The sequence below is a fragment of the Schistocerca nitens genome, chromosome 12 (assembly GCF_023898315.1).
Source record: "Schistocerca nitens isolate TAMUIC-IGC-003100 chromosome 12, iqSchNite1.1, whole genome shotgun sequence".
Taxonomy (NCBI): Eukaryota; Metazoa; Arthropoda; class Insecta; order Orthoptera; family Acrididae; genus Schistocerca; species Schistocerca nitens.
In genome coordinates this window covers 136,562,202-136,574,719 of record NC_064625.1, presented here as the reverse complement: position 1 = coordinate 136,574,719, position 12,518 = coordinate 136,562,202, and the positions used below count along the sequence as shown (strand labels likewise).

The window sequence follows — 12,518 nt, the reverse complement described above, 5'->3', positions numbered from 1 at the left end:
AGGATCTGATGAGCAAGGGGCGTGGATTCGAGCACGTCAGTCCGTCGTGGCATCCGTCGAGCATCTGTTGTAACATTAGAGTTGTATTCATTTCGTACACCGTGTGTACTCGTTATGTCCACTGAGTGTCTCAAACAAATCACTCTCTTGTTTCTTTTCTGATTGCCAACCTGTGCTAGCACTCACCCCCAACATTTGTGATCACAGGTTGCTATGCAATTCTCCATCCTTACGATGTGCCCCACCTCCTGTAGAAATTTGTCGCAACATGTCTGGAACTCCCAGTATGTACCTATTATCACAAAACGTTTCCAGCATTCAGCAGGTGTTGTACATCGATAATAGATAAGCTTACTGTATTTCGACATAAAATTTTTCTGGTTTGGTACCGTGTCATATTGTATAAAACTACTGCTGGAGAAAAACCGACGTTTCGGCCACGGTTGCCGCAGCCTTCTTTGGGTCTACTGGTGTGTTCTACCTGTGCAGTGTTCCTTATATTTTATTATTACTGTTCACTGTGCATGCCATTATGTTATAATTTTAAAAAGATAGTTCACTTCATTTGAAGGGCACTTGAGGAGGAAGGAGAGCGAACTTTATTTTAACAGGTTATTGAGGTGGAGGGAGAATGTAACCTCTGTTGTCTATTGGCCCTTACGTGCCACGATTGGTGGTCACCGGTGAATGAGAAGTTGGCTGCTATATACCAAATGCTGGACGTCGGCCACGTGGCAGCAGTTACTCGTCGGTAGTGCTTGTACCTAGAGTTGACAGTGCGGTCTATTGTGATCTGATTGCTGGCAGCCAAGATAGGGCAAGCCTGAGGCCATCCTCTCGATTCATATTCTTAGGTTGTTTAAATATTTCTGATGGCATCTCTGATTTTTCATTTCATTATCGGCTGCTTGGCCAACACACAGGCTTCACTGAATTTTATTTCTTTTCCACAATCTTGCTGATGTTCTGCCACTGCAGATTTGTCATGTTGCCCCAGACAAATATAGCACTAGTAGTTTTATACAATATGACGCAGTACCGTACCCAGAAAAGTTTTATGTCAACTGACTCTGTCTGCAGAACTCTATGCAATTATACTTGCTATATTTCCTTTTGAAAAAGTAAAGTCGATACCAATATGTCTTTAATTAATATCGCTATGAAAATATGCTGTATATCATTTAGTGAAGACTTTGTTTCAATTCATTTGGACCAAAACAGAATTGCAATATGTCAAATGATTCCAGAAATGTCTAGGGCGTACAGCTTGTATGAATCGACTTGTAGTATTTACGTTTTATTTATTTGGAAAATACATTTGTATAACTGTGCCACCTAAATAGTGTAGCCTCTGATGTTTTTGTTTTATTTGAAAGTGTCTCACTCTCCATACTTTAATGTGAACAATACATTAACAGATTTATACATAGTTGAGATTGTCAACCTTTACTTATTACATATTGTCGTGGGCATTAATAGGAGTTTTTATTACACTGTTTAATTCAATTTTGCAGGTGGTTACAGGAGGGCAGTACGATGTGGACGTCCAGCTGCAGGCTCCCCGTGGGGAGATCATCTACAGACAAGTGAAAAAGCAATTTGATAGCCACACATTTATCTCTGCTGAGACAGGCATATACACAGCCTGTTTCAGCAATGAATTTTCCACGTTCTCCCACAAGCTGGTCTATATGGATTGGCAAGTGGGAGAAGAGAAGCCTCTCCCGGGCATTGGAGAGCACATAACTGTCATGACACAGGTACGTTTGGCAGTCGTATACACGGACCACTTAATCCTCTAGTTTGCAGAAAAATTTAAGTTTTATCCGCCAGAATGTTTTGTTGAATACATTTACAACTGCTACAACTTGTTATATTAAAATTTTTTTTATTCAGTTGGTCTTTTTCCCCACACGGTCAGGGATAATCGCTCACTATATTGGGTTGCTCGTGGCTGAGTATTAGAGTTGCCTTCCTCGAAGTATAGGCATTCTTCTGCAACAGGTGGTTGCGTGTCTATTGAACTCAGTTGCTCCAGTTGTCAATTGTCATAGTTCTATTCACACAAACGATTTTGACTTATCTTGCTGGAAGAAGTTGGGGACGTCAGTTGATGTAAAATTGTTACAGAGGATAAGGCATTATTATGTTTATTATAATGAACACTTTGCACATGTGTGTTTATTAATCGTTTATTGATTTTGCACAGTAGGAAATACTGCAACCAGTCACAAGATTTTTTGGAATGATTTTATTGCAGAATTACTAGTTTCGGGGCTGTGCTCGTTGTCAGATGGTAGCATTGACTACTTCGAAAATTTTACATCTGTGTCTTCCTGAAAAGCCTTCCTTTACATGTTAATTCAGTTAATTGATCAGTATGGATTGTAAAAGAAAATCAAACCTGTGTCATATACTATGTAAAGGAGGGCATTTCAGGAAGGTACAGTTGTAAAACTTGCAAAGAAGTCAGTGCTACCATCAAATGGTGGGCTTGAGCCCAAAACTAGTAATGTTTCAATAAAAATTATTAAAGTATCCCCTACAATGCAATTTATGGAAACATTCAAAATGGATAAATTAATGTGTTTATTAATTTTGTCGTTGATGTGGGACCATACATAATACATACTCCGTACGGTAAGAGAACAACTCTGACAATAAAAATGGCCTCGCTGCATGGGCTTTACACGTCCATTATGGACAATCAGATCATATGATTTTGTTTGTCACTGTGGCAATGCCCTAGTGTTGTAGAGCTGGGCGACACATGCTTATTTGCACTACACCATCTCTCATAAACCCAGTTTCCAAATGGAACGCCAAGGGGTTGTTTCACTCATATCAGGAATGTCTTCCACTTCAGACGGTAACTTCTCCAATACAGCAGCTACTGTTGGAAACTGGAGGTTGTGGATTTTCTTTTCTATGCCCCCCCCCCCCCCCCTGCATAAATATGTCCGGTGCAAACTATAGCATATCCAGCCCTGTTAAGGGGAGTTACAGTGGAAAATTTTTTTTCACATTTTTGGATTTTTATCTCATAAAATTTGCAATTTTCCGAATAAAAAGATACATACGGGGTGTTCAAAAAGTCTCTGGGCAGTGCAGTATGATTGTTAGCCGTGCATGCCGTATGATTGTTCGCCTGCCTGGGTTACTTCCCTTCAAGTGGACTCTCCCAAAATTCCACTGTTTCATTTATCTCAGCCAGCGTCAGTAGCATCGTTGGTGTGTGTCGTTACGTGTTGACGCGAACATTTTAGTTTAGTTCCTTTGTTTCGTTTTTGTCACTGTTAAAATGCTAACCATTGAAGAACGTGTGGTTTTAGTCGAACAAGTGTTCAAAGCTGGCGGTAAATACATAGTTTCAGTTCATCAAACATTTAATTCAGTTTTCCCGGAGACAACACACTCACATTGCGATACTGTGCAAGATTTGATTAACAAATTTCGAAGTACGGTTTCAGTGACAGATGCACCGAAAAGTGGTCATCCTAGCATTTTGTCTGAGGATAAACTATTCAAGTCCGAACAAGTCAGTAATAAAACTCTCCCAGGAAATCGATGTTAGTGTCGGAACAGCCCACACAGCTGTAAGGAAAAAATTAGAACTTTTCCCATACAAAGTGACAGTTGTGCAAGAGCTGAAAAATGCTGATCATGGCAAGAGACTGCATTATTGTTAATGGTTCAAAAATTTCGTTCAACAAAATGGAAGAGAGATTCTTAACTGATGAGGTGTGGTTTCATTTATCCGGGTACATGAACTCACAAACTTCTCGTATGTGGAGTATTGCAAATCCATTGTGTATTCATGAGGAACCATTTCATTCCGTGAAAATAGGAGTTTGGATTGCAATTTCTAGACGTCGGATTGTGGGTCCCGTGGTTCTCAGTGAAACAATAAACGCACAATGATACTGCAGTGATATTCTGTACCCATTCACAGGAAAACTTGTGTTAAGTGAAATACTGAACGGTTATTTTCAACAAGATCGTGCAACCGCGCATTCAGGTCGCGTTTCAGTGTCACTGCTTGCTGATGGTTTTGGTGATCACATAATTTCACAGGGACTTTGATCCTCCACGATCACCTGACCTAACACCGTCTGACTTTTTTTTCTGAGGTGCAGCAAAAGCAACTGTCTATAAAAACCGTCCGAAAGCCATCGATGAATTGAAACTGCAATATTCACTTTCATTGCTTCTGTTACAGAAGAAATGTTACAGCTTGTGTTTGGAGACATGATTAGGCGAATTGAATTGTGTATTCAACAACAGGGGGACACTTTCAACATTTAATGTGAAAATTTGTAAGTAAAAATGACTATTCAATAAATTAATAACTTCTGCGGAGAGACTTTTTGAACACCCCGTATATCACTTATAAACTTCCATGGGAAGTATTTTATTTTATTTTTTAAATATAATCTACACCGGTTGAAAATGTTAAAATTTTCACTTGCATTACATCTCGATCTAATAAAATTGGTAATTTTTTATATAGGAGGCTGTAGATTGCTGTGTCATAAAGGATAAATTACGTGTTTGTATTGGTAGCATTGTCAAAAATCGTATTGTATCGTTTCATAGTATAAACACGCATTGTATGTCGAAGTGCTAACATTTTTCCGAGGAAAAGTGACGAATAGATTGATAAATCTCTCAAAAAGTGAAGTATGACACCAAAAAAAGTGTTTTTAAGAAATGTGGGCTTCATAGTAATAGATTTTCGAATAAAGGGAAACATTGTGTTCAGCATGTGGCATGTGAAGTTACAGACAATGAAATACAGGCAGACTCGCCAGTACCCAGAGAAACACCCGTTAGTGCTTTGAAGATTAAAATAAAACATTGTGACACACAGTTTCCTCAAAACGAAAGTGGTGTGAATGGTAGGTTAGCGTATATTCTGATAGATTTACACATCCTGACAAGGGTGTTAGGTGAATGTGTGTGTGTTATCAAATATGTGGAGACTATCCAGGAAACTTATCATTAATTGTGCCAGGTGTAAATATACTCATTCATTTTGGAATTCTGATATGTGTAAAGATAATTATTTTGAAGTAAATGTTAGGTGGTTTTATGCCTTGCTCATCTTGTAAGATTGACAAGTATGCAGGATTTATTGGAGCTGCTGTGGCATCTGTTGCATGTGAGTCAATGAAGGGTGCTGCAAATGAAGCTGTTGAAATAAATCAGGGTGTATACGGCCTGGGACATCCGGGAGATCTGGGAAAAACCCGGGAATTTTTTCATCCGGGAAAAACCCGGGAATTTCTTAGAATTCCGGGATTTTTCATTGTTTTAGATTTCAGTTAAAGTTTTGTAGGTTTGACGTGTAAGATCTGATACTCTGACAAAGAACTTTCGTCCACTACTGCTGAATAATACTGCAGCAATGAAACATAAATCAGGGAATAACACTAAAATAAAAGTTTAGTTGCATAGATAATGGGTAATTTACACAATGCACAGACCAGTTTGTCGACACCGTAAAGTGTCAAAGGCTTTAGGTCGAAGATTATGCAGTATGTCTGTAACAACTAACGTGCATTCAATATGCGTGACGTCACAATTGTTTACATTTCTAACAGATCACCAGTAAATATTACGAATAGTGGCTTGAGATGCGTTACTTTCAAAGGAAATTTCCACGCAAGATGATTTATGTTACGTGTGAGAATGTGCAGTAAATTTCTTAAATCACAGGGCGTTATAACTCTCATTCAAAACGTAACACTTTGAGGATCAGTCACTTGAAAAATGTCGGGCCCAGGAGATAAGTCATTTATGCCACTATTTAAAATTTTACCGGCACATTTGTATTTGATATGACTTAACGTGTAACACACGCTAAAAAAAGACCGAGCTTAAAGTTAGTTTTCATATTTAATGTTGTTCTTACATAGATAAAAAATTATGCGATCGATGGCAGAAAAGTGTAATTGACCTTAAAAAAAATGTGCATAATGTGTTACTGAGTAATGTCACAAGTCTTTTCATGCCAGAACACCTCGACTTTTCTGCGTAACTGATAATCATTTTGGCACAATTTTAATTGCCAAATTAGAGCCTGTTAGTAGGCCTACGGACTTTCTATCATTGTAGGACTAATAACAGTGGATGCCAATACATGATGCAATTCTCGTTCATACATACACATCTACTTAAGAGTTAACCGCTGTAGAAACGCACTTTCCTGAGTTGAGCGAGCTCAGCCTACCTTCGTAACGTACGCGCCGCGGCCTGTCTTTCTCGTAGGCCTTGTGCTCTGATTAACTGCCGTCATTCGCTAGCGAGATCACGTGACATGAGCTATGACTGGCTGACGAGTGCATCGCTCAACACAATCTCTATTTTAGAGTTTCCGAAGCTACCGTGCTGTAATTTGTGGAATTTGTGTGTATACTTTCGCAATACGAAAATAAACTCTGTGCATATTGTCTTGCATCAAACATCTTTCCAAATTTTATTGTTTTTCCTGGATTTCGTTTTCTAAAGTGCTGGGACGTCCTCCGTCGGTATAAGACCTTTATGATTCAAAGGACTGATAGGTTTCACAGCTCCCAGGGAAAGTATACTGTTGCTTAACACGGATGTATTTTCACCCGCTTTATACGTAATTTCATCTGGGAGAAATCGTGTTTTTAACTGGGAAATCCGGGAATTTTTTTTTTCTTGTCCACGTAGACACCCTGTAAATGATTGTATGATTGACATACCAGTAGCTTTTGATGGCACTTGGCAGAAGCATGGCTACAGTTCTAAGAATTCTGTTGTTATGGTGACCAGTGTGAATACTGGAGAGGTAATAGGTTTCCAGATTTTAATCAAACATTTTTATAAGTGTAAATCAGAAAGGGGAGTGTGTTACACTGACTTCTTAGGTGATGAAGACTCAAAAGCATATAACAGTGTAGTAGCCACTCAGCCTTACTGTGAGAAGATTATCACAAAACTGGAATGTGTTGGCCATGTCCAGAAGAGGATGGGCACCATATTGAGGAAGTTGAAACAAAGTTTGAGAGACAAGAAACTTTCTGATGTTAAAACCATAAGAGGCAGGGTGACAGACAAAACGATTGATGAACTAGAGCCATATTATGGGATGGCGATTAGAAATAATACTGAGGGTTTGTTGAAAATGAAGCAGGCAGTATGGGCTACCTTCTTCAACAGACTGTCAGCTGATGAAAAACCAGTACACCACCTTTGCCCTCCTGGACCTGATTCATGGTGCAATTACTGCAATGCCCAGTACTCAAACCGTTCATACAGCTATAAACATTCCATCCCAGAAGAAGTCATGGATATCATAAAACCTATTTACAGAGACCTGACAAATCCTGAATTACTCAAGAAGTGTCTGCGTGGTCAGACTCAAAATCCCAATGAGTCATTCAGTAATCTTATATGGACTCGCTTACCAAAAAATGTTTTTGTTGGAATGAAGACACTAAAGTGAGGGGTCAGTGATGCTTTTATTGCTTTTAATGATGGCAACATTGGTAGGGTGAAAGTGCTACAGCATATGGGAATTAATCTTGGAGCAAACTGCATAAGAGAACTTGAACGGATGGGCAAGGTTCGCATTGGTAAAGCAGAATACGCAGGACATTTGGCCACTAAGGATTCCAGAAAGAAGAAAAGAAGAAAAAATACTTGGAAAAAGATCAAGAGGATGACATGCAATATGGTGCAGGGTGCTTCTGAATGACTAAGAATAAAAAATTAAGCATATATTGAATCACAGGCTTGTGAAGCTTTAGTAACCGTTGCTGAAAATTTGCATTTTCTGTTGCATTTTTCTCTAAATTTGAGAAACCACTTCAAGTAGTGTGTTCAAATTTTCAGGGAATAATAACATACATATCCTGAGTCTACTGAACTAAAAGAACAACATAATGGCATGTATAATTAAAACTATTTAGGATAACATACAAAAGAAGTACACAAAATTTTAACTGTGTGATTAAAAATTGTATTTCTGAAAGCAGTGGCTAAAATGCAATTATTGTTGTTCGGTAGACTCAGAACATACAGTTCAATGTCCTGTAAAAGTTTCATGTCAATGGCTACAATGGTTCCTGAAATACAGGGAAGCCAATCACTAAATTTAACATTGTCGGGGATACTGCGTTCCAACTACCCTCGAATAGGAGAGGACCCAATGGATATGAAAACTACAATTTTTTACATTATCATCAGCTGTAATTTGATTATCAATTTATTGGCAACTGTTTCTGATGAAACACTTAATCATCAGGCCCTCTAAATATATAGTGACTGAATTTTCCTACGTGGAAATAGAAAGTATCTGTATCAGTTTCTGTAGTAAGCAATCATGGCCATACTGTGTGTGGTTGCTTACTATGGGAGCTGATGTGGATACCAGTTACTTTCACATGGGACTTTCTGATTGATACCTCTCGGGAAAATTCAGCCATTATATATTTGGAGGGCCTGATGATGACAGAGTATCATTGGAACTGTTCGCTAATAAATCAATAATTAAATTACTGCTGACAGGACTGTTGAAAATTATAACAGCGCAAGCTTCTGTTGTCTGCCAGTACTTCTTTTGGTGACACAAGACATGAAGTTTCTGTGTGTTCCCTCAAAATTCAGTTGATTGCACTTTCACTAATACCAATACATTCAGAAGTTTCTTTACTGGATGTGATATGGAACTGATTATATCCTGTTATTTTTTGGCCTCAAAGCAAGCATGTGGATTAAAGGCCACTGATTACTGTGGACGTGTGACAGCTCTGTAAATGATGTATGGTTGCACACAAGACAACTAATTATTTAAAGAAGACTAACAGCAGTACAAAATGATGATGGGCTGCATAATTGTTTCCTATCTGATGGGAAGCCACAAAGTAAACACTGCAACAAAGAATAATCAAGTGGAAATACTGTTTCAGATGTCTGGCAACATGGCATAAGTGAGCATGTGGTACACATTAGATGCAGAAGCAAATAAATATAACATGTGATAGTAGCACTTCATGCACGTTAATGTGCATAAACCCATAAGAACTGTCAAAGGCAACAGAGCTTGCATTTACACTTTTCGCCTTGTTGATACGTAGGCAAACTGTACTCACCGTTGTCAGGACAAAATGACTAATTGGAAAGCAACAAAAATTCACCTCTAAGCAGAGAATGAGTGTATCTTTAAAATGTGCAAAGGAAATCTTTCTCTTAATTATGGTCTGACTTATATAACTCCTCAAAGTTGAGTTGACACTTTAAAAAAATGCTTGAAATAACAGTTACTCTTAAATATTCCAGTGTGTGTAGCCCTCTTTTTAGGTAAAATACAATATTCGTACACGATTGTGGCAAGGTACAACACACGCGTTTGTCACGCATTGTAAAGAGAGTATGGGCTCAAAGCCAGAGATACATCATTGTGAAATGGCAGTCGTGGATGTACACTAAATAGCCAGAATGGAATACTGATAAATCAAGGTGGTAGTAGACTGCTGTGAGCCAAGAAAAAAGAAAATAAACCCTAACGAAGAAAGTAGATGGAGAGAAGACAGAACAACAGACCAGAAAATGCTTTGAAATGTCTCTGTTGTGGAAATTCTTTGTTCCAATAAAGATTAAAAAAAAAAAAAAGAATCAGTTATCAGTTGCAAAAGGAAACCTTTATTTGGTTCACTTTACTGGTTTCAACAGTTTAAACTGTCATCTTCAGAAGTGAAATAATCTCAAATCTTCAGTCAGCCAACATCAAAATAAGAATTGGGTAGCTGAATCCTTTGCTACAGAGTCAATAAAACAGTGACGTTGCTAAAAATATATGTTCTGTGTGTTGAGTGGCAAACAATTAACTATCAGACTGCATCGTACATACTTTGTAATACAAAGTTCAATCACTGGATTTGGTAAGTCCGGTGGTTGACTTTTGTCATACACACTGAGTATAACGTGGAATCTGGTAGTTAATTGTTTGCTATTCATTGCATGTAATGTACATTTTTAGCGATGTCACTGTTTAATTGATTCTGTAGCAAAGGACACCGCTGGTCAGTTCTTATTTCAACATTGGCTTACTATAGTTCAATTCTTTTATCTTGGCGGCTTGCACATGCCCGCCCAGACGCGGGAGATTGCTGCATTGCCAGTTGCACACGCCAAGTGAAGCAGCGCCATAGTATAGTATAGTTCGCAAACTTACATTTAGGGGGGAGCACACAGTTCATGAAGTAAAGCCACCACGGCCGCATTAACCCTTTCGCTGCTACAGTGATGTGCTCCCCGCATTCCGCGCTGTGCGCGATTTTGTCATCACTGCACTGCTCGCCTGTGCTGACACATGGTGATGTTCCGACTGCTTTGACACACTTATCATTCGATTTCACAAAAACTATTTGGTCCAAAAATTTGATTTTTACACATCTTTTTGACTGATACCTTCCCCCCCATAAATGACATAATTTTGTTTCTGTGTTCAACGCAGTTATTGAGCAGCATTAAATGTAGTAAACCATTGCACGAAATTTTGAAGAGTTTGCAGAGGTAAAAGTCCACAGCGTATACTTTCCGTATTGTTGATTTTAGTTGCCACTAGAAATTTCAAAAAGTTACATTCAAACAAATAAAATTCATGAAGTAAGACACTTCGATATTGTTTTTAAATAAAGAAAACATTAAGCACCAAACAAGATTTGAACTCGGAACCTTTTGCTTAGCAGCCAAACATCTTAACCATTACGCTAACACAGTTCATCATTCTACGGAATTCCTGGAGGATTTTAAAGAATCACACAAAATACCGACAAACACTGTTGGTATGACTATGAATTACTCACGTTTCGTCGAAGTACAGTAGGAAATAAACAATTATCGCTGTTCTTTATTACAAAAAAGTGGTTAGTGAGAATGAGTTTCCTTGCTATCGCCCGAATTAGGAGGCTTATTGCTTGTTTGGTTTAATTAATTAATAGAATATGAAGCAATTGGTATAAAGAATGCTTTTTCCAAACTTTCTTTTATAGAAAGTCTGCTATCAAGACATTGCTTTTGTTCAATTACTTTATTTATGACGGAACGTTTCTAAAACAGAAGACACTCGTCCGTGCTCTGCACTACAGTCAAGCTCTGGCAACGTCGTTCTCTGTTCATTGGCTGACTGTGTTTTGAGACGTCAGATGCGCAGAACTAACCTAAACTCGGCCACCGTCGTAAATGACAGGCACTTTAATGATTTGAGCCTATTTCATTTCTGTGACAGGTTAAACTGGTAAAGTGAACTGAATAAAGGTTTTTCGAGTGCTACTGGATTCTGTAGCTGCAGAACTACAGCCATGGACAAAATCATAATACTTTGCTCATTTAACAACTGATGCAGGTACTTTATATTAACAAAAATTTAAAATGTACCTAAATGGCATTCTTTAGGGACATAGGACACATACCAAGAAGCTACTCTCAGCACCCTTCTTTGTCAGAATTTTTAATATAAGTATTTCCTTCAGGTAGTGTGCTTACTCTGTGTAATAATGAGCTGTTTCTTGGTGTTTGTTTCTAGATGGAGTCTTCCTCTGCAGAAATTCACAAAGCACTGAACAAAATTATAGACTACCAAACTCACCACCGCTTGCGAGAAGCTCAAGGCCGCAAGCGAGCAGAGGATCTGAATGAACGCGTCATGTGGTGGTCAATTCTGGAAACAGTTGCCATACTGATTGTTACCATTGGCCAAGTGTTTATCCTGAAGAACTTCTTCACGGAGAAGAAACCATCTCAGATGTTGCTTAACCACAAGTAATGGCCATGCAGGACAATTGCGGCATCTGTTGAGCGACTGGAAAAGTGTCTATTATTTGCTTGAGCTGGGCGTGTGAAAGGGAATAATGTGCCTGCCATTTCGTAATGTTGGGTCTGGATTGGCACGGAGACTAAATCAAAATCAATCAATCTGTTGTTAGCATTTTGTTGCTACTGAGTCCTGTGTGATTGGTAGTTTGATTTAAAAAGAATGGGAAACTGCAGAGAAATATGTTAACTTATCAAAATTGTAGTGTATACATGTACAAAATACATGGTTTGTTTTGTTTTGAGGGATGTACTCATTTCATGAAGTGGAATTGTGCTTTACATCTCTGTGTGTGAATGGTTGGCAAAACATGCATGCAGTAACATTTTCTATTTCTCCTTCATTTTTTGTTCTGTATGTGTGCCTGATGAAATTTGGTGATTAAAGTATGCAGCGTCTTGAGTTATATTTCTTTCTCACATTCAATGGGAAGTGCTAAAATGAATTACTCATGTTAGCAGGAAGTCCAAGTTCCAGTTGAACGTTTCTTTTTATTTCTGTAACTTATTTAAAAATTTGTGGGTATGTAGTTTTAGGTGCCTGTCCATGTAACAGCACATACTGTAATTAAGATCTGTACTATTTTCATAGTACTGTAGGTTACCAACTTCCTATAATCATTGTAGCTGTTTAAATCATCTTCCATGATTAGTTCACAGCACAGGAAAGTAGG

General features: G+C 38.3%; 1 protein-coding gene across 1 annotated transcript in view; it reads left to right on the top strand.

Moving 5' to 3' along the window:
- LOC126215034 (transmembrane emp24 domain-containing protein 7) overlaps positions 1-12,247 on the top strand; it is a 29,806-nt gene extending 17,559 nt beyond the window's left edge. Inside the window, exons 2-3 of the mRNA XM_049941666.1 lie at positions 1,515-1,760; positions 11,558-12,247. Of these exons, the coding sequence (XP_049797623.1) occupies positions 1,515-1,760; positions 11,558-11,797 (486 nt within the window). The 3' untranslated portion in view covers positions 11,798-12,247. The remainder of the gene's footprint in view (positions 1-1,514; positions 1,761-11,557) is intronic.
- Positions 12,248-12,518: the final 271 nt, after the last annotated feature.